Here is a 26,175-nt window from a genome sequence, read left to right on the forward strand (position 1 = left end):
CTGGAATGGGCTGCCAGGGGAGGTGGTGGAGTCACTGTCCCTAAAGGTTTTTAATGAAAGACTGGACATGGCTCTCAGCGCCCTGGTCTAGTCGACACGGTGATGTCTGGTCACAGTTTGGATTTGATGTCCTCAGAGGGTTTTTCGAGCCTAATTGATTCTGTGATTCTGTGACTGGAAGTGTATGCCCACAAGCCACGGCGGCAGGTCCGCTGGCAGAGGAGCTGAGGCGCGGTGACACCGCAGCGGCGCCCCGCCGGGTCTCTGGGGAGCCACGGCTCCCTCTGGCGGGCGGGCACGCGGGACTACATTACCCGGCGAGCATTGCGCCCGCCCCGCCCCAAGGGCCCGGCGCTTCCGGGCGCGGCGCTTCCGGCGCGCTGACCCGGCGGAGCTTTGCCGCGCTCCCGGGGCAGCGGCGGCGCCGTTCGCACGTGGAGCCGCTGCCATGGCGGCCGTGAGGGTGGAGGCGGTGCTGGCGGCCGCCGAGGAGCAGGAGGCGGAGAAGCGGCGGAGCATCACGGTGGAAAAGGAGCTGGAGCTGGAGTACGACCTGGGCAATTTGCTGGCGGTGGACCGCAACCCCCCGCCGGCGGCGGCGCTTCGCGGGGCCGGCCCTCGGCGGGAGGCTCTGCTGCGGGCGCTGGCCCGCGACAACACGCAGCTGCTCGTGTCTCAGCTTTGGGAGCTGCCGGCCGAGCGCGCCGGCGGCGCCGGGGGCCCGCTGGTGGCGCAGCTGCCCGAGCCCACGTTCCGCCTGCCACGGGAGAAGCCGCCGCCGAAGCCGCGGCCGCCGACGCGCTGGGAGCAGTTCGCGCGGCTGAAGGGCATCCGCCGCAAGAAGAAAACCTCGCTGGTGTGGGACGAGCAGGCAAAGGAGTGGCGGCGGCGCTGGGGCTACCGGCGGGCGGGCGGAGACCCGTCCCGCGCCTGGCTGGCGGAGGTGCCTGCGGGCGCCGACCCCGAGGAGGACCAGTTCGCCCGGCTGCGGCGGGAGAAGCGGGAGCGGGTGGCGCGCAACGAGCTGAACCGGCTGCGCAACCTGGCCCGAGCCCACCGCGCCGGGAGAGCCGTGCCCGCCGCGCCCCTGCACCCCACCGGCCACCAGGACCGCGACGAGCTGCGCCGGGTCGCCCGCGTCGCCCGCACCTCCACCGCCTCGCTCGGCCGCTTCCAGCCGCGCCTGCCGAAGGAGCCGGCGGAGCCGCCCTCCCGCAGCGGCGGCAAGAAGCGCCGCTTCGAGCCGCTGCTGGGCAACCTGGCGGCCGAGCGCAGCCGGCAGCTGGAGCTGCTGCGGGACATGGGCAGTAAGAAGCCGGTGCTCGACATCACCCGCGCCGTCAACAAGCAGCTGCGGCAGGAGGAAGCCGAGGCGGCCGCTGCCAACAAGGGCAAGAAGCAGTCGAAGCGGGGCAAGCGCGGCCGGCGGCAGCAGCGGCCTGGGCGCAGCGGCAAGAAGAGCGGAGCCCGGCGGCAGCCACAGCAGAAGCCTGCGGGCGGTGGCACCGGCGGGGGCAGGAGGAAGAAGGCGTGAGGGACAGTGTGCAGCACGGGCTGGGGATGCCCACCGAGGCGTGGGAAGGGACTGTCACTGCCAGCCTCCTGCCCGGCGCTCTATTCACACACGTATCTGTCAATAAATGCGTTCTGACCTTTCTAAAACATCCTGCGTTTGGCTCTTAGCTGGTAGAAGGAAGGCCGTGTTCTCCATCCAAGGGAAATTGATGTCCTGTTAAGGGGGTCGGTAGCCCCAGTTCCCCCCACGGAGGAGGGTTTCACAGGAACTTGTTTCATAGGTAATGTTGCTTCTAAGTTAGCCTGCAGCATTTCTGCCAGGACAAAAGCTGAGCAAAGCTGTCCCGTTTTTAGGTAGCTGGGACTGGCACTTGGATGTGTCCTGGAGTTTTGATGGAGTAGCAGCCGCAGGTCCAGTTAAAGGATGTGGCTGCTGCTCTCTCCCTTGGGCAAGTGGCCTGACGGTGGAGCTCTTGCTCTGTAAGTCAACTAATGCCGTTCAGTTCTATGGTATTCAGGTTCAGTTGCAAAAGGAACGTGTAAACTTAGTGTAAGATTTACTGCAGGGCCTAAGAAATTGTACAGATTTTCTAGAGCATTTTGTTGATGAAAAAGGAAGTCAAAGCTGCTGACCAGCCATTGAGTTCAGCAGAAAAATGTATTGTACAGGTTAGAACCTATACAATAAATCTGTCCCTGTAGTAGCAGTAATCCATTGTTTTATAGAAATAATCTTACAGTTTGAGAGTGGGTAGTAGAAATTCTCTCAGACTTCTTCCCGTTACTGTTTTGAACTTTGTAGTGTCACGTGTACACTTGAAAGAGAAAATCTGCTGTCTCGGATGTGTGGCTTAGTTACAAGGAAGATGGTGTTCCATGGTAAGAAAGTTAGTAAAACAAGTTTCAGTAATCTCAATTAAATTAGGTTTTCAAACTCTGAGGTTTTTGAGTGGTTGATGATATTGTAATGCCTCGCTGCAAGTGAGTTTTTGAAAAAGCCAGATGACTTTAGCAGTTCTCTTACCTCGTTCTGTAGCACTTCAGTTAGGATGGCAGCTTTGGTAAAAAGCATCAGAAAGCAAGAACCTTTGTGTAAGGGAGCTGCTGTGGGCAGAAGGGGTATGTACACCTTGGAGCTTGGGTGGCAATGATAGACTGACCACTGCCCAACCTATGGGCCTTGCATAAGGTGCATTCTTTGCCTCTCTAATGCTTCTTGCCCGTGTGCTGAGCCGTCTGCAGCGCTGCAGCTGCTTTGGATTTGTCAGTGGCTGGAATGATCTTGTGGGCACAACTCTCTGTTGGCAACCCTTGAGTGTAAGTATCAAGGCAAAGCAGGGGCAACAGACATTTGGACAGGTGGAAAAGGTTGTTACAGAGACATACCAGACCTCTATTCTTCCAGGCATTTCCATAGGACACGTCTTGTATGTGCTCAGACAGAGAGAAGGGCTCTTTTCCCATACATATGCACAGCTGATGAGAATTCTGTGCTGCTCACAAGGCTTCTGGTCAATTTTCTCCACCAAAATCCCATGAAGTGGGTTCATCTCCAGCAGCAGAGTGGTTACCTGAGCAGAGGTGCAGATGCTCCTGTGATGTTGCCACTTTCTGGCTCTCACAAGTGGATGAACATTTTGCGGCTTCATGTGGGGGCCTGAGCAGGCCACTAACCTGCTTTCCCAAGCTCAATACCTTGCAAAATTTTGAGTTTTAGACTCATCTGATCTGCTTATAGAGTCATTGGATGGTATGAGTTGGAAGGGACCTTAAAGATCATCTAGGAAGACAAAGACTATGCAAAGGCAAAATACTTTTATCTGTTACAACAGAAAAACAACACTTTTTTTGTCAGAATCCAATGTTTCCTTTGCTTAATATTGATATACTACTCTGCTGGCAGCAAAGCAGCATATCTTACAGCTTAAAAATTTGGTTTGAAAATTTTGATCCATCCTGTACTGTAATTTACTGTGATTCCATAGAATTACAGAATTTTTATGGTTGGAAGAGACCTCTGGAGATCATCTAGTCCAAGGCCCCTGCTAAGGTAGGGTCGTCTAGAGCAGGTGACACAGAAACGTGTCTGGGTTGATTTTGAATATCTCCAGAGAGGGAGACTCCACTGCCTCCCTGGGCAGCCTGTTCCAGTGCTCTGCTGCCCTCAGTGTGAAGAAATTCCTCATGCTGAAGTGAAGCTTCTTGTGTTTCAATTTATGAATATTCCTCCTTGTCCTGTCACTGGGCACAACTGAAGAGTCAGAAAAGTATTTCACCAAATTTCAGGACCATGGAGGTTTTTTTATTATTTTCACTTTGCAATTCCATTTCTTTCAATATTTTTCTGCGCCAAATACACGACACGCGCTCGGTCCTGATTAGATTTTAGTCGCTCTTCATCGGCATTCTGTGCTTTATATTTCAGCAACCAGGTTTTGCTTGCCTTAAAACAGGCGTGAGTTGGGTTTTGACACGGCTGGCTGTAGTACCGCGGGCTGAAGGCGGACCCCTCTGTTCGGGTCAGCCGTGTGCGGGGCCTGGCAGCGGCGCTGTCCCGGGAGGAGGCGCTGCCGCCAGCCCGGCCCCGGCCCGGGCCGTGCCCAGATCCGGGCCATGGCGGCGGGGCGGGCGCGGGTGTCCCGCCTGCTGCGGCAGCTGGAGCGGGCAGCGTGAGTGCGGCGGGACGGGGCGTGGGGGTCCCTCCGGGTCCCTCCGGGTCCCTCCCCGGGCAGCCCTGGGGCCGCGGCTGGAAAGGGAAAAGCGAAAAGCGGCGGCCGCTCCGCCCCTGCGAAGCCCCCTCCGTGCCCGCTCCCGCTGCACACCGCCCTTGGAATGGGTGCTTACAAGGAGACTTTAGTTTTTCTGCTTTAGTTTCCCCCTTTTAACCATACCTTTTTTCTTTTTTTCCTTTTTTTTTTAACATTTTAACTAGTTGTCGGTGCCCGAGCCATGGCCACACTTATTCCCAAGGTAAGACTTAATTTGTGTCTACAGAATAGTTCTGTAGGAGGCCATGGCCCCGCAAAGGGCTGTATGTATCCATGTAACCTGGGCAGAGGGTGCAGGTAACAGGTGGGAAGGAACAATCTGAAGGAGAAGGTAAAGAGCCTGTTATTTTGCAGCTGTACAACGGTAGTGGTTATTGTTGGAGTCACTGTTGCCACATAAAGCACAGTTTTACTGCCTCCTGTCCCCTCCTTCCCCATACCATGTTGATCTGAACTTTGCTCTGGCTGTCATCACCTGAACCATCTCAACTTTAGATCTGCTTTAGGATACACACCTGTTACATCAGAAAATAAACAGGGAGCTGTATGGATAAAAAGTAGCTTTTCACAAAGGTGTGTGTTGGCCTGGGGAATAAAATCCCCTTAGGGTTTTATACAGTCAGTCCCAAGAATGCAGCTCACTTGTGCCAGTTGTGGACTTTGATTAGGGGAGCTGCGCTGAGTAACCCAAGTCACCCTGGGAGGAGTTTCTTTGGGAGTTTGCTTGGTCTGTAGGGTGGCTAGGAGAATAACTATCTGTCAGCCTCTAGGTAGTTGGTAAGTCTCCAGATCCACTAAAAACTGATGGTTTGGGCCATAATTTCAGTAATGTGTAACTCTAAGTATCATGGTTTCACATGCTTAGAACACTTATTAAAGAATTAACGTTGTCATTTTACATACAGAAAAGCTATTTATGTGTTTGGATACTTGTTTTGCCCAAGACCATCGTACAGCAAGACAATAGTGCAGCTGAGAAATAGAATTTCATTCTTTTGCTTGTCTGCTTGATGACCTACTCAGTCAATTCAAACTAAGCTCTTGCTAAACTGAAGCCTGAGGTAAGAAACCTCTCTCAAAGTTTTAGGCAGCAATAGAGTCTATAGTGTAGCAAGATGATAGCAGTTCAGTTGATCTCTAAATAGTGGGAATTGATTAATTGATTGAACACTGACTATAGCTGGGAAAAAAAAAAAAAAGCTGTTTGTGTTTCTTGGCAGTGTTCAAGGAAATAGTGGAATTTTTGAATTCAGTAAAATTTGCCCTGGAAGTTAAGTTTGGTTCAAGAATGCAACGGCAGGGCATCTATTATACTATCAGAAAGCAAGAGAGTAAATGGTTTGGACATGTCCTTAGCCTGACAAATTAATGACTGAAAGTACAGCAGACTCCAGCTCCAGGAGAGGTCAAACATGTACAGCCTGGCAAGAGGTGGCAATGAAAGAGCTGATAGCAGCTGGCCTGTGTTTGAATAGACAGTACGTAATGGGTTTTAATGTATCTATCTGTTACTGGTGTGGGTCAGTGCTTCAGTGCACCTCAGTGTGTCTAAGACTTATTGTCATGGCTTCGCTCATTGGATTGGAATCCAAATTGCATATTTTCAATTCATATAGCAAGGCATGACTTCAACAGGAAGAGCGGAATGCTTCACATGATCTTTTCGTGGAGAATAATGGGCAATTTCAGTTGATGTCATTTGCTTCACTCTGTGGAAAAATCAGAATATGCCAGAAATGGAGTTTTGTGATAATTCATGCAAAAATGGCATCGCAGAGAGAAGCTGTGACTGAAATACTCTCCTTATAAATATATTCTAATTAAAGTTAAGAGTAACACATTGATTCTTATTTATTATTAGCAGTGCATGCGGTAATTTTCTAGCAATTCAGTTTCACCTGCAAGTTCAGGACTAGGCAGAAGTAAAAAGAAGTGTAAACACCTTTTATTATTGCTCCTATGCATACATAAGGTGTTCTGTATTCAGGTGCATAAAGAAGATGACTCACAAATTTCTCTTAAACATTGTTTTGAAGGTTATCATGTAGCCCCTACACATTTCTAGCACCTCTTAGCTTGTAGGTAGCAGCTTGAGTGTTCTACACATGCTCAGTTCTACTTTTTATGTGCTGTTCTTCTCTTTGTAGACTGCAAACAAATTCTCATGCAACCTTCCTGCTAATTTATTCAGCTTTTATAAGAAATACTTAATTCTTGAAAGAACTTGAAAAAACTCACTTGTTTTGTTGAATTACATGTGTGAGATCAAGTACTTGGATCATTTAATCTCATAAACAGCAGAGGATGAAATGGGTAACTGTTATCCAGACAAGATGACATGAGCTGTGGAAATTAGTGATTCTGAAGTGTGTGAAGTGTGTGAAGATTAGTGATTCTAAAAGCAAAGGAATCTATCAACTCTAGAGCTGAGAAACAAATTGAAATAACTTATTGTTCCCTAATCCTGCTGTTTTATTTCCATTACAGTCCCTGAACGGCCCACCCCGGGGAATACAGACTATGCATTTGAGGTAGATTTAATAATAAAATATATTTCATTTAAAATTTGTATAAGCAATACTTCTTGACCAATATGGCATTTAAAAAATATTGACATTATTAAATATTTATGTTTCACTTTGAGTCAGTAGGGCCAGATGCCATTTTTGTTGAGAAAAATAAATGTGGGGTTTTTTTCTTTATAGATGGCCATTTCAAACATCCGATATGGAGAAGGAGTTACAAAAGAGATTGGCATGGTAAGCTGCTGTGGTGTAAGTCCATCACTGCTGAAAAGTTGTTTTCTAAAGGGTTGCCAGTGCTATGAATCCACTTAATAAAGGAAAGCTTATAAATTGTGTGGTCCTATATATCAGTGTAAAAAGGCTGGAGCATACTTTTGGTTGAAGAACAGAGGCATGGTGCATCAGTGCTGCTGTGGTATATGAAATGCAGCTCAGGGGACAATTTGGTTATTGATAACTTGCTAGAATTACACAACAATGTTTTCTCTCTGGCAGGGAATTTAATTCAGAAAGTTTTGAATCCTGGTGACTCACCAGGATTTTCTCAAGATCACTTTCATCTTTCTAGCACTCATTAAACTGAATCAGAGACTTTCTTTAAATTATCTAGATATTAATTCAGCTCTCAGCTTGCCCTGTGTAAGTGCAGAGTTTTTGTTTCAGCAGTATGAGATGATTCACCTGAATACATTGTTCCAGTATGTTTTTATCGCTGGCTTTTTTAATTTATAATTTTTCCTCCTTTTTGGCATTACTAGCATTAATAGATCTCTTTTTTATTTGAAAATTTGTGAAGTAAGATTATATAGTAAATTAAATTAGACAGAACCTGTCTTTAAACAGCACTAGGTGACAATTCACTTAGCAAAGGTTAGGATGTAGCATTATTTTTTTTCCTTTTGCCACCTCATTTTGATTTTTCATCAGTAAATTAATATTCAGTATTACATTTTCATTATTTTAATTCTGTGCTTTGGTAGGCAGTTAGTGTAGACAACCTCTGAAAAGGCTTTTTTCATTCTCACAGGATCTGAGGAAAAATATTTTAAACAATGTTTTATATTTTACTATAGTTTAAAGTGGTTCCATGTGATTCAACAACTTTAGTTTTCTGCTGTCATAAGATTTCAACTATATAAATTTGGCAGTCTTAAACTTAATTCTGCTTTCTGTATTCTACATGTGTGTGGTTAATGCTCTTTTTCTTCAACTGGTTTTAAATTTAATGGTTTTAAAAATTTTACAATAACCAACTACTTTTAAGTCAGGGTTTTATTATTATCAAATGGTTCAGTTTATTTGGATTAATGTTAAACAGTGAAGTGTATGATTCTATACCAGTTGTTTGGTTTTTTGATTCGTTACTCTAGGACCTGCAGAATCTTGGTGCTAGAAGAGTTTGTTTGATGACAGATAAAAACCTCTCCAAACTGCCTCCTGTAAATGCAGTATTGAATTCCTTGGCAAAATATGGTATAAACTTTCAAATGTATGATAATGTCCGTGTGGAGCCAACAGACCAAAGGTACAATTTCTTTCTGACAGTGCACTTCCCCAGGTAGTGCCTAGGTCTTTACAGGGTTCCATATGGCTTTTTAAACACCTCCTTGTGGCCTGTATGCTGGTCTTAATACTTAGTTTCCCTGTGTACTGGTTTTATCCTGACTAATTGGAAAATCTTTCTTGTGTTCTAAGTTTTCTGGATGCCATTCAATTTGCTAAAAAAGGAGAGTTTGATGCCTATGTTGCTGTTGGAGGTGGGTCTGTAATAGACACCTGTAAAGCTGCCAACCTGTATGCAGCCAACCCTTCATCAGAATTCCTGGATTATGTCAATGCTCCTATTGGGAAAGGGAAGCCTGTCACTGTGCCCCTCAAGCCACTTATTGCAGGTAAAGCATGAGGAGAGTGTGCAAAGAGTTCGGGCAAAGGGAAGGTGGGTCATTCTACTCTCTCTGATATTTCTGCTGAAATCAATTTACTGTGACTGTTTCAGCTTCCTTTGGGTTTACTTCTCCTCTAGTTGTATTCAGCAGTCATTTTGCTGTTTAATTCAGTGGAGGTAAAATCAGAGGTTTTATCATTACTTTGTTTAGTTTAGCTCAGTTAGACTCCTTGATTGAGAAAAGAGATCAAAGTGGAAGTTTCCCTTTGATCTGGTGGCTTTTGATCAGGGATACCCCCAAGATTTCCTGGGTCCTGTATTTTGGATGGTGTTACTATTGTGGTTTTATTATTTATTTTGCAGTATTATATATTTATTATTTGTTGTTATCCCCATTCTTCCTTTTCAGTTCCTACGACATCTGGCACTGGAAGTGAAACTACTGGCGTTGCCATTTTTGACTTCAAAGAACTAAAAGTTAAAACCGGTGAGGTTTTGGTGCTTTTTTGGGAGTTTTGTTTGTTTTGTGGGGGGTTTTGTGTGCTATTCAAGACAATTGCTTTTCCAATGTCTTTGTTATTTCCCTGCCTTGAAAGGAAAGGATACTGCATGTCGTTTCAGGTGTCATTTTGTTTGATTCAACTGCCACAGGCAAATTTTAAAAGCTTAAAGGTTTCCTTCTTGAATTAAATTTATAACATATTAACATAATGAAATACCTATGTAATACAGTGGATTATAGTTTGAAGGCAAAACAGGAAACTAAAATCTTTCAAGTCCTTAAATGGCAGAAAATGTTAATTTGCAAAGGAAATTTCTACTTACATTCAAGGTCAACCAACTGTTCCTTATTTCCTCTGTATTTTTCTTTCTACTTTTAAGATTTCTGCTTCTTTGTTGTGTAATTGCAACCAAATGTTCATTTTCCTGACACTGGAAACCTCAGGCCTGGGATGCTGTGCAAGTGAGGGACACTATCTTCCTTTGGCCTTTTCATCCCTGGCAAATAGAGATTAAGGCTAAAATGTCATCTTGAGCTTCGTAACTGTTTTAAGGTTTTGCTTCTCAACATGTGGATTTTATATGCCACACAGTCTGCAGAACTTGGGACCCAGATGGATGTGCTAAGGAGGTTTAACAAGAGCTCAAGAGTTTTCTAGTCTATACGTAGTCAATCTGTCTGTCTCAAAGCTACATCTTTGCACCCTTAACCAAAATACAAGGACATCTGTTTATTACAGATGCTGAAGACAGCAATTGGCAGTAGCAATTGATAGTAGATACAAACCAGTTTTTCCATCTTACACCCACAGAAGATGCAAATCTAAGAATACTGCAGATGCCACAGATGTTTTACAAGGTTGCAAACAGAGAGAGAGAACATTGTCTGGTATAATTCACTTCAGGCAAAAGTCTCAAATCATATAACTCTTTTAGAGAGACTTCATCATCAGTCTTACTTTCATAAATACTCCCTACCCTCCCTTCTCTCTCTTTGCATTCATGTTCATAGTTTCAAATATTTTTTCCCTTCTCATTGTCATGTTTTGATCATTAAGCTTATCTTGTCCTATTTGGTTGCAAACCATCTTTGACTGATTTTCCTTCCTTTACACATTGCAGGTATTGCTTCAAGAGCCATTAAGCCAACATTAGGCATTATTGATCCTTTACACACGCTGTCTATGCCTGAACGAATAGTGGCCAACAGTGGCTTTGATGTGCTTTGGTGAGTTTTCTGCATAGGCTGCTACTTGATGTTATTTTCGCTATAATGATTGTAGTAAAAATGTATTTTGAGAGCACTAGAGGATGATCTTTTTTTCTCTGTTTGCTGTTCTTGTTAAGGTGAGTTCTGTCAGACTTTCCTCATCGTTAGTTTCACTGCCTCCCTCAGAAAATACGGAAACAAATCCTGCATTTGCAGAAATATTAATGTTTTTGCAGTGCACTGGAGAAACTGTTTGCTTCCAGAATGGCCATTGTCAGGAAAGAGTCCAAATGTCCCTTTTTAAGGGATCATGGAGATAGATGATTAATCACAACTGTAATAGCATTTATCATGAATTACAGACATGGCAGGAAATAGAGAACAAGAATTTTCTAACAAAAGCCATGATGTGTCAATAAAAATTTGTAAAACTTATGAGATACTAGCAGAACTTCACCCAGATATGGTCACCTTTGGAACCAATCTCATAGTTTTATTTTCACTTGGCACAAAATTTTATTTGTCTTAAACCAACAGCTTAACTGCACAAAATGCATTGGCATTTCTATTTGGAGAGCCAGAGCTTACTTTGCTTCTGGGTGCTATGTATATTACAGTAATAGATATGTAATGAAACCGTGACTTCTCAACTGTGGTGAAGGACCCTGGCCTGCAATGTCTGTAATGGAAAAAAAGGCATTTGTTCATCAATGAAAATTATTTGTCTGCAGTTTTGTTCATCTTAATGGAGCCATGTAGGCAGTGCCCTTTTATGTGGTCAGGCTTATGAGTATCTGGGAGATGAGACTACTGGCAGTTCCACTTAGCTTAAATATTATACCCATAATTTTTTCAGTTCTTCTAAAAGAAAAGTACCTTAAGAAGTTTCCAGTGCTTTAAAGCTTTTCAAAGCTTCTTATGATTCCTGTCCCACAGAAAGGAAATGCACTCATTGCACACATACAGCCCTCTTCAGTAGAAAACTCTACAAGTGCTGGTGCATCCAACCAGGCTTTTAGCATGGTGTGAACTGATAGAAGGGGACTGAGTTTAGATTGCCTTCTGTGTGTTTGTTGGAGAGGAAGTGCTCTGGAGGTGCTGGCCCAGCATTCTTCCTGTTGTCTGTGAGATTGTATTTCTTGTTTCAGCAACTCTTAGACACCAGAAATAAATAAGAACCTGCATTCAAAGGACAGCAGGGCGGTAAAACGGAGCTCTCCCCCTTAAATAATTAATTTTTTAATCTTTCTGTTAGCCATGCCCTGGAATCATACACTGCTCTCCCTTACAACAAGCGCAGTCCCTGCCCTTCCAATCCCATCAACCGCCCGGCCTACCAAGGCAGCAACCCCGTCAGCGATGTCTGGGCTCTGCACGCTCTGCGTATTGTCGCTAAATATCTGAAAAGGTAACACATTTAACAGCCATCTCCCATGCAGTGTGCTCAGTCACCAGTGCCCTAAAAGACATGCTTGCAAGAATGTAAATTTTGGGCTAGAATGAGGCAAGCTGCAAGATTAAGCTTTTGTTTTCTACCCTGGATTTTTTTGTAAATAAAGGAAAATATTTTTCAAATAAAATTCAAAATAAACTTGGGATTACTAGTTTGTCATAAGGAGGTAGCTTTTTAATGCCTCTGTGAATCTATTTTAGAAGTCCTCAGTTAAAGGTATTTCAAGCTGTTCAGTTAATATGGGAGCAGCATTTACATATTTTTTTCAAGAACCTCCTTTCTATGACAGTATAAGGGGAATATGTAACAAACTGAATAAAATACTGCTAGTATTATTTCTGTGGCCTCCAGTGTAAATTAAGATACCTGCACATCCATCAAGAAGGTAATGACATGCACTTATGAATGTGCAAAATTATGCATTTATTGCAAACTTGCTCATTCTTAGGAGACCTTCAGTTTAGAATAGGTATTGACTTAGATGGGAGTTGGTTTTGATCCCTGTCAATACCGTTTTGGCCTCTTTACCGCTTTTGCATACTATGTGCGCTTCTATTAAAGATCAGTGGGGGGGTTTTTAGCAAAATCTTTTCACAGTACCTAGTGAATCAAAATAGTTGGCTTTTGTTCCTTTGGAATCTATTCATGAGATGTTTTCTTCTTACTGTCAAACTACACAAGGATCACAAGGCACAGGGAGGCAGGAAATCCTATCTTCTTCCCACACTGGTGGTGGAGTCTGGAGCACCACCTAATGAGGTGGTGAGAAAGCTGAAGTGATACTGGAGCCATGCATGGAAATACCAGAGATTCTAAGTAGAATGTTTTAATTCACCACTGAATTGAATGTGGTTAAAGTCACTCTATTTACATGATTTTTTGAAAAATGAAAGGAAGCTTTCCCTTCACTGAACCAGTATAATCTACTTAAGTGATCCAGATGCAAGATTGTTCTTTCACCGAAGTGTGACTTGATTCTGTTTCCATCATTTTTATCTCAGCTTATCTTTTAGATTTTTTGTGTATCTGTCCATAAAGATGCCCTCTGTCCCTTCTCCCTCCTGAATCACCTATCTGTCTGTGAATTCATTGGTACCATTTGCCTCCATGGTGCACAGAGCCATTAGAAACCCTGAAGACCGTGAAGCAAGAGCCAACATGCACCTGGCAAGTGCTTTTGCTGGTATTGGCTTTGGCAATGCTGGTGTTCATCTCTGGTGAGTACAGAGAAATAACAACCCCATGTGAGGTTAGCTTATAGCTAGTGTTTGTTTCAGATTGTCAAAGATGTTGCTGCCCTTGTTGCTGAATGTAGGGTAAGTGATTGTAGCCTGGCCTGTGATGCTGAAGGACCTGTGTGTTGTGACAAACAGATGGGCTCTTGTGATTTATGTGTATAAGGATTATGTATTCTGGATTGTGATACTCAAAACCAATCGCATGAAAATTACAAAACACAGCCTTCTTTACCTTCCTTGATAGTAAAAACAAGAGTAAAAAAGACAACAACATTTAAAGTGTTAGGTTTCATGCCAGCCATTCCACAGTGAGACAGTAATCTTGAGTTTTACCTGAACTTATGCAATTATCTATAAGTTTGTCTGTGGGATAGGCAGTCAGCAGTCTGAAATGAGCTGTAATTAATATTGCAAGGCAATATATTTTCATTTGGATGAAAATCTCCATGAAGCAAAGCCTCAAAGTGAATTGTGTGCAGAAGTTATGAGCAGTCATTCTCTTCAGAGACCTTCCTTTCATTCCTTTTCTTTGAGCAAGTCTACTCTTTTAATTATATCTTAAAATTAAAGTTTATTTTTCTCAGAGAGTGTGAACACATAGGTATGCAGAGTATGATATTTTTGGCATATCTACATTACTTTAGGAACTGAACATCTTTCAGTCCAGTCAGTGAAGTAATAAAACTTCACACTCACAAAGTAAGGAGGTACTGTTTCTTACAGCTAGGTTCCTGAGGTGCAGAGGGATGAGGGTTGTCTGTACCTAGTATCCACACCATACCTGTCAGTACCTTCTGAGTATCTGTACTGAAGAGACTTACATACTGAAAACTGACCACAAAAGGGACTGAACACAAATTATCCAAATACCGGGAGAGCTGCCCTAACCACTCTCTCTCTGCTCTCTGTTCCAGCCATGGAATGTCTTACCCTATTTCTGGTTTGGTGAAAACTTATAAACCAAAGGATTATAATGTGGATCACTCTTTAGTGGTAAATCTTGTTTATTTTTGGGTTTTTATTATACATTTCAAATATCTGTTGTCTGTCATTAATGAGCATTAAAGTCCATTGAAGTTAAAAGTACATGTCCTGTTGACGTGTTTTATTCTTTTTTTCTTTTTTTTCCCCCCAGCCACATGGCCTTTCTGTGGTGCTGACATCCCCAGCAGTGTTTGCTTTCACAGCACAGATACATCCTGAGCGCCATTTAGAAGCTGCAGAGATTCTAGGTAGGAATATCTGTGGGTACAGTTCTCGTGTACAAATGGAATTCTTTCCAAATGACATTTTGGGATTGAAAAAAATTGTGTGCAATCAACTGCCATTGGTTGTTGGGGAGGGGTTAAGTTTAAAAGCACAAGATTCTGGAATTAGATGTAATGCAAATGCAGATAGAATAATGCTGATTTTTGATACTGAATTATGTGATTAGAGGAGCAAGCTGGAGAAATCTGATTCCTGGCCAGAAAAGTGGATGGCAGAAATTAATCTGTTGCAAATCAAACAAGAGTAGCTGTGATTGACAGAACTCTTGGTGCTTTATGAAGAGTAGTTACCATAAAGTGAACCACTGCTCAGGGGTATTTGTTAGCTAAAAGGAAGGATTTTGCTTACCAAATTCTGCTGTGGCAGTGAATTAGAATAGTGATATTCTGAATCACTCCTGCTCTTTTTTCTATGGCACACAGCTGTGGGTTTTGGTCTTTCTAACGTAGACCTAAGCTTGGTTGTAGGTGTTGGAATTTCTCAGTGGCTGATGTCAAGGGAAAGCTTTTCCTGGAGTAGCTCTTCTCTGGACACATATGTAATGACTATGAAGAGATTAATGAACAAAATGTCCTTTTCTGCTTTTTAGCAGAAAAAAAAAGTGAATGCTGCAAGCTGACAGCTCATTTAAAGGTTATTTTCTCATACAGTGCCTTTTTATGTGTGCAGCCCATCACCAAAGGGTATCCTGAGAGAAAGGATAGCTCTTTATTATACCTCCAGCGTGACTATGTGTAATAAAGCAGCTTCCAGTGATGTAATCTCAGAGCTGTTAGCAGTCTAGCTGTGACAGCATGGCTCTGCACTGAGCTAATTTATTTATGTCTAATGTCAGGGTCTTTGCCTGCACTAGGTTTTGTGTCGTGGCTACACTGTTGCTAATAGCCATGCTGGCTAAAGTGCAGTCATAGCCATATGCACAGCAGTGCAGGGAGTGGAGAAAAAGTGGTTAGGCCACCTCTCCTGCTATTTGGAAAATTTGTGTTCAGTCCCTTGTATGGTCAGCCTTTTGTATGCAAGTCACAGCAATCCAGTCATGTATATGACTTGCTTGTGTAAGTAATCTCAAAGCATTTGGCTTCTCAAGGAATAATGGGACTTTTATATAGACTTTTATATAGACAATATCACCGTATTTTATAGAGGGTGTAAAACAACATGGTCAGAAAACTGCATTGGGTGAAAGTTCTGTGCATTTCATAAATGTCCTGTAAGGTTGTTCAGGCTTCCTCTAAAGTATGCTGTCCTGCCTATGGTCAAAACCAAAACACAAACCTAGCTGGAATCATATACTAAGCAATATCTGTGTTCCTACAGCAATAGCATACAACTAAAACTAGATGAAGAAAATGTGCCTGGATAACTGGTCAGCACATCATATCAGAAAATTTCAGCTCTGGCTCTTGATTTTATAACAAATGACTGAAAAGCAGTTCATTTAGGTTTTGTGGTATTAACTTTGCCATAAATTCTGTCTCTAAAAGTTCTGTTAATTTTCTCAGTAGAAATTTTAACTACGTCATTGTATGCCTTGCTGGAAAGGGATTCTGCCAAAAACATGTCACATGTAATTGAATTTACTAGTTCCCATCTGGGGTGTTTACTTCTGAGTCCACTCCAGAGTCCAACTGACTACAGTAGCTGATTCAAATCTGTCATGTTGCCAAATGCAGTGACTAAAAAGGTATTTTATGACATGAAGCAGATTACTAAATAGTTATGTTGTATGTATGTACAGCTGTGTATTTGGGTACAACCAGAAAAAGCTTGATACCTCCCTGGGTGTATTCTTAAACAGTTGAAATAGGTGTGCACGTGGCCAGAAATTTTCTAAGTGCAGTCAAAGACTGATGAATCTTTTAGGTTGAGCAAAAAGAAAGTACTAGAACTACAGCAATATTTTAAAACTGCCAATCACATTTACTGTCATGTTTTATCCTCTCTTTCCCTTTTACTTTACTATCTGAAGATAGTATGTTTATGTTCTAGTTACCCCTCCACAGCAAAACCCAGGGTGAATGCAGACTTCATGGCATAGCCCAAATAGCACAAGATTTCCTACAAGACTGTCATATTGATCAGTTTTTCCCAGACATTATTTGCTAGATTACTGCCAGTCTTACTACCTGAATATCTGAACTCTTCAAGTGGGCTTGTAAGTCTCCTGTTCACTTAACTCCCTTTGAATGTTACACTGAGCTGCATGAGGATCACAGAAGATGCTTCTCCTGTAGCTATGTATTGCTCTTACTCATCTCGCAGTATAGCACTTGGACCTAACGTAGTTCTGGTGTAACATCACTGAGGTTACACCAGAACCAGTTGAGCTCAGGTTACTTTGAAATAAATCATATGGAGGAGCTTGGGTCTCCTATCTGAACATACTTTTATTGTTAGTTTTATGTAAGTCCTGAACATTCATTGAAGAAGGGAACACAAGCTATTCTGTAGGAAATATTTGTAATCTTTCCTTTTATATTGGTGTTTTCGTTACTGTTCAATAGATGTTTCAAAGAGAGCAGTTCCTCCTCTCTGGTTCTACAGTACCCTACACAAGTCACCACATATTCAAACAGCAATAAATTTAGAATTTACTCAACCCACTGAACACTGCCCTGCTGTCTCCTGCCTTTTTCAGTCTGCATGTTGTAGTCCTCTCTGTGAATGTGTAATTGAAGGGAGCAGTCCTCTAGATGTCAGCAAACTCAAGGCCTTAAAATGAAGTTAGCATTTGGCACACTGTCATACAAATAAATACCAGTGACGTTCATGCGCTAGCTTCTTTCCTGCCAGCAGTTAGTCAGGCTGAAAAGTGCTTCTCCCTGTAAGCACAGAGGGAAAGGAAGTTAACCTCATGTGGCAGTTAGTCTTTTTGGCAGTAGTTAACCTGCTTCTGATCTTGTTTTATTTCACCTTTCACAAACTGTTCCAACTGTAAAATGAGGACTGATTCTTCTTTTTACTTCATGTTGCTTTTAGGGCAGTGGCTGTTATGTATGGATATGTATTCAGCTGATATTATGATTAAATTAAGTCCAGGACAGGCTTCCTCTGCTCCCTCCACCCTACAGTCAAGGCATTATGTCTTATTTTAGGAGCTGACATCCGCACTGCCAGAATCAAAGATGCAGGGCTTATTTTGGCAGACACACTCCGGAAATTCCTATTTGATCTGAATGTTGATGATGGCTTGGCTGCAATTGGTTATTCCAAAGCAGACATCCCTGCATTAGTCAAAGGCACTCTGCCTCAGGTAAGACACAGAGCAAAACAGTTTTTCTTGTCAAATGAAATACAACAGATTTTGGCAAAAACAGAAGTGCTTCTTTTCCAGCAAGTTTTATTTCTGTTCCTACATGAAGACTATTTAAATGGAGAAAATTATGGATAGTCAACTGTATTTTGTTTCACTCCACAGCTTAGGCTTTTCTTTTCAGCGGGATGGAGTGCATGCTGCAGTTTTCACATGGATTCAGAAAAAAGGGCTAAGTGTTTGGGTTTGGGGTTTTCATGTTACAGTTTTTTAAAAGAGGATGTTTTTCATAGGCCTGTGATTTTTGTAGTAGATACTGTTTTTTCATAACTACCTCTCTTAATAATGTGTGCAGGTGGTCTATAGATAACGCCTTAATACCAAGTGCTATCTGGTAAGAATGACCAAACTCACTTTGCATTAAACTTTCCATATTGAGAAGTTGCATTTTTCTTCGCAGATGGCTTTTTTGTTCCATTGACCCCCATCAGAATTTGAAATAAGGTCCCCTGGGATGATATAGATTAAACTTGTAATACCCTTTATTGTTTCAGTGCCCACAAAGACACTGCAAAAAGCAACACACCACTCTTAAAGCAAAATCCAGAGTCTTCCTTGTAAAAAGAGAGTTTGATTCATGTGCTATGGACCTAGTATTTGTTTCCACCAAGTTTCAAGGGAAATACATACTTTGGAGAAAGCGAAAATTTTTTAGGCCAAAACGTTCACTTTTTACAGGAGATCCTGTATAGTTCTTCTCACTCATGAATCTCAGAGCACCTTAGAACAGTTGTATAAACAGTAAATATTATTGTTTCTGTTTTATACCTGAGAAAGTGACACAAAGGTGCAACTACTTAGGATCACATACAACAGAGCAGTGGCAAAGCCAAGAAGAAAACTAAGGTCTCTGAGCACCCATTAGGTAGGTTATGCATATACATTGTTATGAGGCATTTGGAGGGTTTGTTTTGATAAACATGTTTCTTCAAAACAATCACTGAATCCAAGTTTTGCATATCTGGAGGAGAGTTCTTCACCAAAAGATGTTGAAAGGTTTTTCTGTGTTCTTATGGCATCAATGATTAATTGTACTGTGTAAAATGAGATGACTTAACAGTTTCTCAGCCCTTATTTTTTCATATGAGATGTAATATTATGTAAACATATCAGTGTTCCTTAACAGTCTGTTAGTAACCATGGGTTAATCCATACATTCATTTTTTGCTATAATATTTTTTGCTTTTCATCTTGCAGTAGGTTTACTTTGTAATACAGCAATGGCCCATTCACATCAGGAAACTAATGTGGTGTAAGTGGTGATAGCACTAAAAATTTTGCCAAGTATATTCCATGCACTGAAGTGTAGGCTGCAGGCAAAAACGTAATCTGACTCCTGGGATTTGGAGTGGGACCTCTGTTGGGACAGACATCAATGCTCGAAGTTAAAACAGAATTTTATTTCCCTTCCTAAGTGAGTCTATTGAAATTGATCTTATTTACAGATAGCAGTTACTCTAGTGAAGAAGATGCTGTCTTAAAGTTCAAGGTGGCTGGGTGGTGGTGTTTGAGAGGAGATGGGGCCACTGGAAATCAGAGATTGTGGAAAGGCTATTCTCTGTCCACCCACCCCCTGCAGACATCCTGGAGGCAGCCACAATGGGGCTGAGCCAGTGATGAGTCCAGAGCTGCTTGGTTTGGCACGAGACCAGAGTGCATTGAGTCCGACTGAGGGAGCCAGGGCCTTGCTGTCTGGGCACCAGCAAATATCAGCAAGCTTGTGCAGAGGTAATGATGGTGCCTCTGTGTCGAGCATACGGGAGGAGCACCCGTTTGCAGCCTTCTGTTGACAGAGCTGGGAAATGCTCCAGTCTGTCAGGCTGTCAGGCTGGCTGTCTCCTGTCACCCAGTGTGATTTTACAGATAACTTTGGACATCTCAGTGCACAGAGCTGCAATACTGGCTTTGGCCCAGATGGTCCTAATATGATGAATTTATGAATACTTGAGCACTGTGTTGTTATATTTTGCATATTATGAGTCTGAAAAAAACAACACACTGTTGCCCTAGTGCTGTTTGAATTTTCCATTTGGTTTCAAAACTTCACAGAAGAATCTTAGTCTTCTCTTTGGCTGGATCTCTGTGTAGCAGCACCAGTGTCAGGAATGGGGAAAGAGGTACCATTTGATTGCTACTTATGCACCAGTAAAGCTTCTTCTGTAGGTAAAATTACGGATGCAGAGCTGCACTTCTCAGGCTTCTCACAAACCATGCTAACCATGATTATGAGCTGTGAATACCTCACAGGTGACTTCTCACCATGCTAGACCACTGTTTCACGTTGATTTGGCAGTGCAGTGGCCTCGGGTGCTGTGTAACCACATCCAGCCTGCCCACAAGTGGCATCTGTGCAGCCTTGTGCTGTGGCATCGCCCTGGGCAGTGGGGTGTGCTCTGTTCCCAGGGGCTCAGCTGAGCCTCCTGCCCACGCAGGGCACTGGGGGAGCCCCTTCCCCTGCATCTCACTCCAATACTGAGGCAAGAACCTCAGCAAATCCACTGTCTCATATGTGAAAAAAAGGAGGGAACTTTAAAGCTGGAGGGCAACATCTTCCACAAGGGAGATGTTGCAACAGGTTGCAGCAGAAGAAACTCTTGCCAAAACACACCTCATCTGAAAAGAATGTGTTCCTAGTGTAGGCCTGTCTTTGCAGACATCTCTAACTCTCCCCAGCATTTCAATAAATGTAAAATCATTGGTTGTTGAGAACATGAAAGTTCTAATCATAACCAGTATGAGTACACTGATGTTAGGCCCTTTCAGCTGAATGTTTCTGCATTAACTGGGTACTTACACTAATGCAACTCCTCATCCTCAGCAGCACAGGGCTTTTCTGAATTGCAGGCCCTGCCCTTGTGGTTATTTTGTCAAGCAGAGCACTAAAGCACATACCTGAGTTTCATTTCAGTCAGTGGGACTTTAGCACCTGAGCATTCTGTTGAATCAGTGTACAAATGAAGACTTTGTACAGCTCCTTTGTATTCTGACTCCAAGGTGTGGGGCTGTTTATTAAGCAGTTTCATACTGTCCCTTGCTGTGTCTCTTTTTTGGAGTCTGACTTGCAAGTGCTGTTTATTCTCCCCATTTACAGCAGCTCCTGGGCCTTGAGAGATGTAGTATTTTGGAAGTCTTGGTCCCTAAAACTCTTAACTCCTAGTTCAGGGCTGGCAAATTAATTTTAAAATGAACTACATTCTCAGGATAATGTCCTCCAGTGTACTGACATCTGTGATGGAGAAGGCCCGTGTTTGCTGTGCTTGACTCTGAGGATGAACAGCATTCTGATCTTGCTTCTGTGTATTTAATTACACTAAATTTAATTTTATCTTATGTATTCTTGAAAGTACTGTGCAGTTGATGATGCTTCAAGTTTAATTATTTTATTACTTACTTTGCAAAACCTTGTTATTCACTATGAAGGATGTTAGTACAGAGACACATAGTTCACCTACTGGTAGGTAGGTATTACAAATAATTTTGTTGGTCTCCATTTATAATCCAGTTTTTCTTTCATCTTGCAGGAGAGAGTCACTAAACTATCACCACGTCCCCAAACAGAAGAAGACTTATCTGCTCTCTTTGAGGCTTCCATGAAACTTTATTAGCTTAAACATGTTGTTCTGGAAAGTGTGGTCTATTCTAACACAGAGGTAGTTTCTCATAGATACAGGACTGAACTTGTTTAGAGCATGGAAGAATCTGGGTACCTTTGACTTCTGTTCCATTGTACACTGCCAAAAGGTCACGTAATTCATCTTTAACTAAACGGTGCTTTGAAGTGTGGACTTGACTGTGGTTTCTTTCTTGCTCACTAGTCAGTGGCATTGACTTGCATAAAAGGTAGAGCAGATTTCTTGCATTACTGAAGGGTTTTTTTGTGCTTTAGAGGTGGTCAAAGGTGAAAATTTTGTTCTAAGGGATATTTCAAACCATTTTGCAAATTCTGCTTCTATTTAAATTATCCATAATTTTGTTATAAAAATCCATGCTAGTTAAGAAATAATGAAGGTAATTTTTAATTAGGGAGAGGAAGTTCCCTGCAGAAAATGTCAGCCTACTGTATTCTGTTCTGCTTTATCATCTTTTTACCATCTGGCTGTGCTAAGAAGGCTATTGAACTGGGGTGCTTTTTCATTGTTTGGTTAAGAAAAATATACACACTTCATAGCTGCTTGAAAATTTGGTTTGGTTTAAAATTCTGACATATATTGTCATACATTTATCTTTCCTCTTGTAATCTCTATAATTGTTATATGTTTGTCCTTCCTTTTATGCTGTATGTGAGGTGTTCATCAGAGGAGCAAAACCAGGGTAAAACATGGTCACATACTCAACAGGAACCATGTAACAGCAAGACAGCATCCATCATGGTCATTCTGTCTCTCTGAAGGCAACATCTCCCTTTTCCTGCTGTGTTCTGTGGAAGGAAGCTCTCAACTGTATCTTGCTTTGCTGTAAATCAATTGCTTCTGCTGGGCTCCTGCAGGTGCTGTCCCTCAGAGCGCAGCCACCAGCCTGAGGAAGTGGCTGTGTGCTGTGGTTCAATATTAAAAAGTGGTGGTGAAGCATTTGGCTGCACGGTGCCCCATGGGGAGCACTGGTTAAATGTGGGAACGAGCGTGCACCTTCCGAGCAGTTAACCTGGTTAACCTGGAGCAGTTAAGCTGGTTGACTGTCAGCTGAGAAAGAGAAGTGAGGAAAGAAGAAAGGAAACTAAAATTTTAATATTATTTTCCTTTATTTAAAAAGTTCACGTGGTTGTGTATACAGTTTGTTTAAATCAGATTCTGCTTCATGTTGGACTCTTGGAGCATCTGATTCATGCTGCAGCATGACAGCACAAGACAAATGAGAGAAGAACCTCGTGACTTCTGGTGTGTGTATTTCTTTCTGCTGGGGAGGGAGCACTTTTCAGTCACCCTGTTGAAGGCTCTGTGCTTACACCTTTTCATTTGTGTGTTTGTCTGATCAAACTAGTGCTGCCCTATAACCTGAGGACAGATGTGTACTGGATATTGGCACTGCATGTGTTTCTGTGCTGGTAAAACAGCTGGATGGATACTGTTTGAGGACTGGTTTTTAGAATCACAACAGGTTTGGCAGCCATAGGACTGCACTGCCACTGTGTAATACACATGCGATTTCCATGTCCTTCTGAACCTTTCCCTCATTGAAATTGCCTACAAGTACCTCTGTAATGCAGGGTGATGTAATAACAGGGGATTCACTTCATTATATTGTGCAAAGCTGACATGTTTGGAAAACAACCACCTTTTTGTCAAAACCTTTTGTCCAGCCCTGTCATTCAAAATCAGGCTGGATGAGGCTCTGAGCCCAGTCTAGTGAAAGGTGTTCCTGCCCATGGCAGGGAGGCTAGAACTGGATCTTTAAGATCCCTTCCAGCCAAACCATTCTGTGGTTCTGTATAAACTTTTGGCCTGTTTTGTCTTTCCACTTCTGTCTTTCTGCAGTCTGTGGTTGCAGTACAGATTCATTGAGGCAATCTTTTTGTCCAGAGCCTAATTCATGGCAGTCATGCTGTTGCTTAGGGGGAATATACTCTCTGGGGAACTGAGCAGCATGTGATTTCATCACTGCAGCAGAGCACTTTGATGGGCTGCTTAGGAAGGTAGCATTACTTCTTCCAGCACACTTTTTATCTGCCTTTTATGCCAGTATGGCTGTTATTGGCAGGCTGCATTTTCAACTGACAGAACCTCACACTTATACCAGGTAACCTGCAGCTTCTGATGATTCATAAAATAAACCTCATATCTCCTTTGATACTCTTATTTTACAGATGAGACAAAGGGGTTTATGTAATACCTAACTTAACAAAAGCAGATGGTGCTGTAAGAAAGGACATTTCAGTTTTTCACACCTCTTTGGCTGCGTCAAGGTCTTCAGCTGGCTTAAATTGGTTGTAGAATCTCTCCCACAGACTCTCTCTGTGCAAAGCTCTCTCACAGACTTCAGTCCCCACTGCCAATTATTAGTTACTGGTTGAGATTTTCTGAGGAAAAATCCAGGGAGCTCTAGTTGCCCCAGAATGCTGTCTTTCAAATAATGATGTGACAGGGTGTCACATCCTGGCTCCTGGGCAGTGGTAGTTTTATTCTCAGCTGAAGAGCTATGTGGGGTTTTTCATGTATTATCTCACTAAATGACTCTGTGCTGGTATTTCTGTGGGGAGCTGGGATAAGACTGTAATTGTGGGTGCCCAGTGGTGGCTGGGCATGTGTGTGAAATATGGGAGGCTTGTTCTTGTGGCTCCTTTTACTGCTGTGTTATTCAAACCCCCTGTGATGGATCTGTTTTAGATTATGCTGAAATGCAAATAACAAAAATAAACTTAAGCTTGTTTGAGAGTGTTTGAGAGCAGCATTTAATTCTGTATTCTCTGAGCTCTGTGCAGGTAAACACAATCCAAAACTTGGCCCATGTGATCACTCTGTCCATTTACATTGATTAGATTAGTTGTGTGGAGCAAGTATGAACAAGTGCTATGTAGTGCTGGTGAAAATACCAGCAGGTATAGTTTTATCTGGAGTACCAAATGAAAAACTCACTTCACAAGGTAGAGCCTGCAGGATTGCTGCTTGGGATTTACAGATATGAGAGCAGCTGGTACAGTAGTTTGTCCATCCCCTAATTTCCCTTGCCTCTTTCCATACCAGTACTGATTTTTCTCAGCAGTTAAGAAGAGAATGAAGCAAAAAATATGTACCTAACATGCCTACGTCTTCAAAAAATCTCACCCTCATCCTGTATGAATAAACTTGGAAGAAACTACACCTAGTTTAGTGTATATGCTCATTCCCATTGAACTGTCTTGTGCTATGACTGTCACCTTCTGTCTTGTGGTTTGCTTTCCATCTCCCTGAGACCTGAAAAAATGGATGAGAAAGAGCAATGGTTAAGGGACACAGCCAAGTTCTGTCTAGGCCCTTTCCGTAACCCCTGAGTAAATCTGCTTAAGTATCACTGTGCTTCAGGACGTGCAGTGTGCCTTGCAGTCAACAGCTCCAACCAAATAAATCCATCACTGCATTAAGTGTGTGCAGAGGGGACAAGGGCAGCCTGATGCAAAGCAGCAGAAGGCCGAAAGGTAGGGTCTCCATTTTTCTTCAGACCATCCCTGTGTCCTTCCTGAATAAAAATGAACTTAATTTAAATCCAAGCACCAGCTAGTGAATGCAGAAAGTGATGCCACCATTTTCCTTATGTCTGCAGCAGCCACAGCTCACGCAGCGTCACACAAGCTGCTTGTCTGCTGCAGTGTCGGCCCTGAGCAGTGAGAAGAGTCTTCCACACCTAGCCATCTCTGCTAATCCTGCCTCTAGGTCTGATTTACTCTTTGACATACCACGTGGCCACCTGTAGAAGAAATTCCTCTGAGCAGTGGTGTGGCGAGACTGTCAGTGACCAAATTTGCAGAGGTCTCAGCTCTCTTTGCATGTGCATATTTTTCAACCTTTCTGCTTACCTGCAGTGTATGTATGAGAAATCACACAGGGTCAGTTTGTCATAAAATGTTTAGTGCATAATTTTTAGGTGAGAATAAGCAGAAGCTTCTACTGTTTGCTCTGATTTTCTCAAAGAAAGTGAGACCAAAATAAAAGCCCCATGATAACCTGGGTTATCATTAGGAAGGCTATAGTTCCCTTAGATGCAATATTCCTGAATGCAGTTTTATACTTTGCCTGTTCTAGTCTTACATTAACCCACTAAAATGCCATTCAGTTTCTTTTTTTTCCCCCATAATACTGAAACAGCTGCCATGAGTGAGTTGGTAGAAAATGTTGTCCAGCCAAAAAATAAGAGGAAGAACCGTTTTACACAGCTCAACGGAGTGGTAATCAGGTTCTTAAGTTAACTGCTTTCCTAGTAATAGGAGAGGAAGGTGGAAAAAATACTTTTAGTCTTTGGTTTCTATTGAAGAATTACATGTACCCCATTTTCAGAGAATGCTAAGTACAACAAATGGCAGCAGATATTTTCATTATTTCTCAGAACATGGGAATTAAAGGGGAAAATTAATTTACATCCATGTGGTGGCATAGTTAAGTGAAGGCAGAGGAAATGGGACTTGTGTCCTTTGGATATAATTAATGTGTTAATTTGTGTTACCCTGTAGAGCCACACAGCTAGGTTCCTCAGCCACAAACACGGGCAGTACATACACCCTCAAAGTCAACTGAGCAGCAAAGGAATATAGGTTGTGCTGACACTGTAGTCTGAGCTCTCATTAAATATTTAATTTAATCTAGTATTACCTTATAATGAAATATATCTCTCATAGCCCAAAATGGTTTATTGATGGGGAACTTTTCCTCTGTGTTACCTGACTTGCAGTGACTTTGACCTACTTTAGCAGTGCACTTGTGCTTTTTCTGGGTGTTTGACCATACAGCCTTAAATTAGCAAGTTGACATTGAAATGCTGATTTACACCTGCAGTCAAATGGATCACACATGTTAAAGACTGATTGTCAGCAG

At 42.5% G+C, this 26,175-nt stretch overlaps 2 protein-coding genes across 2 annotated transcripts; both read left to right on the forward strand.

Annotated features, from left to right (window-relative positions):
* The first annotated feature begins 364 nt into the window (after positions 1-364).
* Positions 365-1,662, forward strand: RRS1 (ribosome biogenesis regulator 1 homolog). Its single transcript, XM_058831829.1, has one exon. It carries the CDS (start codon positions 449-451, stop codon positions 1,532-1,534), a length of 1,086 nt encoding a protein of 361 aa, XP_058687812.1. The 5' UTR covers positions 365-448; the 3' UTR covers positions 1,535-1,662.
* A 2,400-nt stretch (positions 1,663-4,062) lies between these two features.
* ADHFE1 (alcohol dehydrogenase iron containing 1) lies at positions 4,063-21,664 on the forward strand. The gene is made up of 14 exons (XM_058831942.1): positions 4,063-4,184; positions 4,448-4,485; positions 6,771-6,814; positions 6,989-7,042; positions 8,179-8,333; positions 8,504-8,700; positions 9,103-9,180; positions 10,317-10,422; positions 11,660-11,812; positions 12,976-13,074; positions 14,010-14,088; positions 14,231-14,327; positions 17,460-17,617; positions 21,199-21,664. The coding sequence occupies exons 1-14, from the start codon at positions 4,129-4,131 to the stop codon at positions 21,280-21,282; spliced, it is 1,398 nt and encodes a 465-aa protein (XP_058687925.1). The 5' UTR covers positions 4,063-4,128; the 3' UTR covers positions 21,283-21,664.
* The last annotated feature ends 4,511 nt before the right edge of the window (positions 21,665-26,175 follow it).

Source organism: Poecile atricapillus, chromosome 2 (genome assembly GCF_030490865.1).
Source record: "Poecile atricapillus isolate bPoeAtr1 chromosome 2, bPoeAtr1.hap1, whole genome shotgun sequence".
Taxonomy (NCBI): Eukaryota; Metazoa; Chordata; class Aves; order Passeriformes; family Paridae; genus Poecile; species Poecile atricapillus.